We start from the raw sequence: 6,464 nt of genomic DNA on the forward strand, positions 1-6,464 counted from the left end.
CCACCTGTGAGTGTGGGGCAGTAGCAACTTCCCTTGATGTGCTGGCCACCGCCCTTCTCGAGGCCTTGTTCTGGAGCAGGACCCCTCCAAGGGAAAGCATGAGCACATTGCCAGGTAAGCTTATCCCAGGATTCCCTCCAGTTTTATTGGCTAACTTCACAGAGGATAGTTGTGCAAGACTGTCCCAACAGACCCACACTCTCAAATGTCCCTATAGGCTGTCATGCAGCAAGCTAGGACACACAGCCTGAGCCTCGGCATCACTTGGTCAGAGCCCTCTTCTTATTTATGAGGGTAGCAAAACAAAACAGCCCCTCCCCTTCCTCCTCCCCCCCCCCAAAAAAAACACAAAAGAATTATTTTGTTTCTGTACAAGAACACAACAGGACTGCCCAGAAGACCACCATAAGCTCTGAAGGATAGCTGCCTGAAGTGCTGTCCAGGGTGTACATGACCCATCTGCAGTGGGGGGAGAGCCTCTTCAGTGAATCTGCCTGTGCAGAAAAGCACTGACATGCCTAGTCCTCAACTAGCCCCGTCCTAACCTGGGCAGATGAACTGAACCCTGGAAGTCCCCATGGTGGGACACTTGGGTGTTTGCTCATAAGTAGACATTCACACCACAGAGCATGTCAGATTAGGTGAGATGACTCTCCCCGTTGCTGTGGTCTCTCTGAGAGATGGGACCCTTGAAGGGGTCATCTTTGACCTGATTCATTGGGCAATGCTCTTGTTCTCCAGGATTTCGTGAGGGCTTGGAAGTGGAAGAAGAAAAAAGTTTCAAAATGAGAAGGTTCTTTACTCTTGTAAACTTTAGGTGAGACTTGTCTTCCTGAATCCCCCGAGTCAGAAATCACCAGCTTTTGAGGGAAATGCTTATAAGGGAGCCAATTATTTTTTCTTTGTTGTTTCTCAGACAGGCTATCCAGTATAATTGGCCCACTGTGAAATGTGCTGTCTTCATTAAAAAAAAAAAAAAAAAAAAAAAAAGACTTCTGCCACTCTCCTGAACATTACTTTCTGGACCTCTTTCCCTGGGAGGTTTCGAATTCATAAATTGCCTAGGTTTTCTTGCGATTACTAGACTCATTCCCGTAGTAATCAGTAGCCAAGGCTTACACAGACTACAGAAAGATGTTTCAGTTCTCAGGACATGGAGCTCAGCTTATCAGAGCCTGCAACACAGCCACGGTTATACCATTAGCAGGAGTGAAAACCTTTTTATTCTGATACTTTGAGTCTTATCGCTCACTGTATCACACATTTGCTCCTTTGCATTTGTCCTCCTGCGGGCTGTGGAGTAACTCGGCTAGAAAGTCAGTTCTTCTGATGTTACAGTATAAACTGGGAGGATAGGGTCTGCTTTTGCTCTCTCTGTCTCTCTGCAGATTGCCTCTCAGTTGCTGGAACTGAAGCTCTCATCAGGAACTTGGACACAACTATCTTCAGCAAGCTACCAAAAAAAAATATGTGGAGTGTCCTTCATGTAGAAGGTAAGAGCAAAAGCACACACATAGGAGCAAAGGTATTTCCCTTGCAAAATGTAAATTTTGGTTACTTTGTGCATGCATGACTTGGAAATGCAGAAGCAGAAAATGCAGGATGAAAATAATCCATCGCATGTTGTGATTTGATGGTAATTTTGACTGGTGGTAACAGGGAGATTGAAGGAGCTTGGCAGCAAGGGCCTTGAAAAAGAAGGGCCTCTTCTTTTTCAAGCAAAGAGCTATAACTAATATTTGTGACTGCTGAAAGAGGAGGAATGGAGATGTGAGCGGTGAGGAAAGATCTTCCTTTGAAATGAATAAACTGCATATTCAAAGAGACTATGTTGCTCTCTTACTCTTGCCATGACAGAGAACACGTTTGGATGGGAAATGTCACAGCTGTGACAGAGTTTGTCCTGGTGGGATTTCCAAACAGCTATGAAGTGGAGATCATCTTCTTTGTGGTGTTCCTGCTTGCTTATTTAGTGACTGTCCTGGGAAATGCTCTTATCATTGCACTGGTCTATACAGACTGCCATCTCCATTCTCCCATGTATTACTTCCTCAGTAATCTGTCCTTCATTGAGATCTCCATGACTTCTTCTGTGGTGCCAAAAATGCTGGCAAACATCATGTCAGAGAAGAAAACCATCTCCTTTGCTGGCTGCTTTAGCCAGCTCTACTTTTATTTCTTCCTGGCTGCAACGGAGTTCATCCTCTTTGCCATCATGTCCTACGACCGGTATGTGGCAATATGCAACCCCCTGAGGTATCCCACCATCATGACGGAACGGGTGTGCAGCCAGCTTGTCCTAGGTGCGTGGATGGGTGGCTTCGTCTTGATCCTGCCGTCAGTGGTCCTGAAAGTCAGGCTACCATACTGTGGTCCCAACGTCATCGACCACTACTTCTGCGACAGTGCACCTCTCCTGCACCTCGCTTGCACGGACATCCGGCTTTTTGAGCTGAATGATTTTGTGCTGTCTTTGTTCCTGCTCCTTGGCTCCTTGGCATTGACCATGGTCTCCTATGCCTGGATCATTTTGACCGTATTCCGGATCCCGTCTGCCCAGGGCAGGCAGAAAACATTTGCCACTTGTGCTTCTCATTTCACTGTTGTTTCCCTAGGTTTTGGCATCTCCATCTTCGTCTACGTCAGGCCTTCCCAGATGAACTCTGTGCACCTCAACAAAATCCTCTCTGTTCTCTCCAGCATTGTGACTCCTCTTTTAAATCCCTTCATATTCAGCCTAAGGAATCAGCAGATGAAAGAGGCCTGGAAAAATGTTTTGCACAACTGCCTGGGGATGGCTAAGGAGGCCAGAAAGCCATGAGAATCATGGTGGCTTGTAGGAAGTCAATCCTTGAAAAATCTCAACAGGATCTCTGCTTTCATGACGTCTTCTGACAGACTTTGGCAGGCAGTATTCTGTTATGGCCAATGCGGTAGATGAGCACATGTCTCAAAGGTCAGGTTCACAGCAGCACTGTTGTGTCAGGCCCCACCAAAATTCTCCTGGACTTCAGATAGCGATTACAAGGCTGGATGTCTGTGTGGTGGTATGTGGCTGTTGGGCATAAAACAGTCTCCTAATCTGACCAAAAGGCTGTGAGACTGAGAGGAACAGAAAGACCACCAAAAAGGGAGTAGCAAAGGGAGAAGAAATGACTGTCAATTTGTAATTATTAATTTTACTAAATTTTCATCATATAATCATATTTTCAAATAAAGAGTGTTCTGCTGGAGAGTAACAAGCAAACAGAAAACTGTTGTGACTCCAAGTGTTTGTGAATTCAAGTCTTCTCTTGAGAAAACAACCCTGTGCTTTTCACTTGGCTGATCTGAATGCTTTTATCACATCTTTTCTAACCAGCTGTTCTCATCATTGAGGCATCAGAGTTTAAGAAGACTTCTGGAAGGGAGATACCGACAGCATGAGAAACACAACCAGCAGTTCTCATTTCTCTTTGTGGTGAAAGAAGATTCTTTCCCCATTTCAAACTGAGACTTTTCAGCTGGGTCTCTTATTTGTAAGAAGCAACCTGTTAATGTAGAGCTGCTCACATCCTGTAAGTATGAAGAGTGAGGAATCTCTGCACTCTAAGTGGGAAATGCAAAGGGAAGGCTCAGTTTCCCAGACAGCGCAAACATTGCTCTGTCTCCTGTTGAGGTCTTGCAGGGGACTGGGAAGCATTGCTAGACACGCGTCAGAGTGAGGGAGCCCTTGGTTGGATTTGTAAGCTGCCAGAAATCCAAGTGACAGAGCGACAAGGTCAGGAATAGCAAAGTAGACAGGGCTCTTTCAGAAGTTAGGAAAGCTTCACCTGTGCAGGAAGAGTTGGTATCTTGGGGAGAACACCCTCTCATCTTCACTATTACACCTTTCAGCACCTTCCTCTTTGGATGCTTGAAAGCTTTGTGAGACAGTGTTCTGATTGCTGGCAGGAAAACTCCTCTGGCACCCTGAAAACCTATGATTTATGAATAAATAGCTACTTTTCTTCCTTGTTAAAATGTCCTACGGATCCCATCAAGGTCCTTGGATTCAGCGGGAGATGGAAGATTGCCTTATTTCTGATGGAGTTTACCCTGGCTGACTTCAGCCATGTAAAAATGAATAATTTAGGCCTAGGGTATTCTCCCAGACTCCAGATGCGGACATAACTCCGGGGGATGAGTCCTTAGAGCTGAGGAGAGCTGGGATGAATCTCTCTCACTAAGGTCTAAGAATCAAGTCTTGCCTTGCCTTGCCATCTCTTCCCTTCCTTTCTCACTCCCTTCACCCTACTTCTAACGTGCTAACATTAAATGCAAATATCATGAGAGCAAGAGAGGGAATATAAGCTAGACTTTTCTCAAGCTGGCTTCTCTTTCTTCTTTTTCTTCTTTTTTCTCATCTATTGCAGGGCATTGCCTTTAGTTAAATATTTTCAAAAAAGAAAAATAAATTTCTCTGATACCGTACAACAAAGAACAGGCTTTCAGGCTCAAGGCTTTTGTTCTAGCCTCTCCTTACAAACCTTTCTTCAACAAGCAATTTGTGTCAGCCTTCCATACATACACACAAATCGTTGTCAAGCTTGCCCAGTACTGTAATCACATGTATGCTTATGTTTGTACCGGTCTTTCACTACACTTGAGTGTAGGGGAGGTGTGTAGTGATTGCGGACACTCCATTGCCATCCTCCAGTGAGTATGTTGTTTGGATTGTTCTGTGCAGGGAAAATGCCTGAAAGAAAAGGCTTGGAGAATCACATCCCTGGACCTGGATTCATTCTTCTGAGATTTTCTGGCCGTCCCAACTTACAGGGCTTGCACTTCACAGTCTTCCTGATCATCTACCCTGTGGTCCTCACAGGGAAGAGCCTCATCATGCTCATCACAGTGGTGGACTCGAGCCTCCACAGCCCCATGTATTTCTTTCTGATGAACTTGTTCTTTCTGGAGATCTGCTACATGTCAGTCACTCTGCCAAAAATGATGGTGGGTTTCCCGACAGAAAATGGCAGGATCTCCTTCCTTGGCTGTGCTGCCCAACTGTATTTCTGGGTTTTGCACGGCAACACCAAAAGCCTTCTCCTGGCTGCCATGGTCTCGGATTGCTATGTGGCCATCTGCGACTCCCTGCATCACACTGTCATCATGAGTGGAGGTCTCTGAGTCAGCCTGGTGTCGGGGTCATGGATGAGTGTCATACCAGTACAAGTAGGGCAGACCTACCAGGTGTTCACTTTGCCTTCTGTGCATCCCATGCCATTCATCATGCCCTCCCTACCCCCAAGTTGGAACTAGCCTGTGCGGACACCTTCTGGAACTGAGTGATGTTGTACGTCACCATCTTGGTGTTCAGCATCCTCCCCTTTTTCCTGACGCTTATTTCTCACACCAAAATTATCAGGGCACTTCTGAAAATGCCTTCAGTTCTGGGCAAACACGGAGCCATTTCCACCTGCTGCTTACACCTTGGGGTGGTGACTCCCTTCTATGACTCAGCCATGGTTGCACACTTAAAATGCTGACCAAGGGGCTCTTCAGACATTGACAATACCTTGCCCACTTTACACAGTCGTGACCCCCATTAACGGTGACAGTTGTTAACCCTGTCACCTGTAGCCTCAGGAATAAGAAAGTGAGAATTGCCCTCAAGAGATTCCTATGGAGAAAGTGATACTGAAAACTATGCAAAATAGTATCAAGAGTCCCAGTGAGGTATTTGGTTGCCTGAATATAGGCATCCATTTTAACCTCAGTAAAACCACATGTGCTGCCTGACTTTGATCCTCCTCAAGACAGGCACAGGTGGCTTGAGTCATTCCTGCCATATCTGAGAGCCCCACCTAGGTATCTTCATACCTAGAGCAGCTTCAATGCCCCATGATGCTTGTATGCAGATAGCTAGTTCAAGCTGTCTGCCCAAGGTGCCACTACTGTTAAAGGAAGACAGTCACAGAAGTCAATGGGGTCTAGAGGGTGTCACATCCAACAAGAAGGAGGTGACTACCCTGAGGTTTGAGAGATCACTTGTTAGACCCCATTGACCATCCACAGTGTCCGTGGGTGGAAGCAACTTAGAAAAGCTAAAAGACATGAAAGTCACCTTCCCCTGCTCCGAGGTCTTGCATTGAGTTGTGTAACACCTGACTAATATGACACAAATTAAAACAAAACAAAAAATCACCAAAGGGACAATCCAGCACTGGAACAGGGGCCCAGAGACCTTGGAGATTTTCATGGCCCAATGGGCCAAAGCCCTGAATAATCTCTCCTGAGTTCAGTGTGTACCCTGCTTCAAGCAGGAAGGTGGACTGCAGACCTCCCAAGGTCCATTTGCGTCTGCACATCTTTACTAAACTGACTTGCTGATCATTGGCAGAAGAGAGAGACAGACTGATTTCCTGGGATCATTTCAATGATCTCTTCCTCAGAAGGAGATGGATCAGCTTCCAGATTCTCCCTGTGTTTCTCTGATGATGGTA

At 45.9% G+C, this 6,464-nt stretch overlaps 1 protein-coding gene and 1 pseudogene across 1 annotated transcript; both read left to right on the plus strand.

The window, feature by feature from the left end:
- Positions 1–1,870: 1,870 nt before the first annotated feature.
- On the plus strand, positions 1,871–2,821 carry LOC136994023 (olfactory receptor 6M1-like). Its single transcript, XM_067310058.1, has one exon. It carries the CDS (start codon positions 1,871–1,873, stop codon positions 2,819–2,821), a length of 951 nt encoding a protein of 316 aa, XP_067166159.1.
- Positions 2,822–4,713: 1,892 nt separating this feature from the next.
- Positions 4,714–5,507, plus strand: LOC136994024 (olfactory receptor 10A3-like; annotated as a pseudogene).
- The last annotated feature ends 957 nt before the right edge of the window (positions 5,508–6,464 follow it).

Source organism: Apteryx mantelli, chromosome 23 (assembly GCF_036417845.1).
Source record: "Apteryx mantelli isolate bAptMan1 chromosome 23, bAptMan1.hap1, whole genome shotgun sequence".
Classification (NCBI taxonomy): Eukaryota; Metazoa; Chordata; class Aves; order Apterygiformes; family Apterygidae; genus Apteryx; species Apteryx mantelli.

What these genes read in the sequence shown, in the direction of transcription:
- LOC136994023 (XM_067310058.1), top strand. Translation starts at nt 1,871, where the DNA reads ATGGGAAATGTCACAGCTGTGACAGAGTTTGTCCTGGTGGGATTTCCA.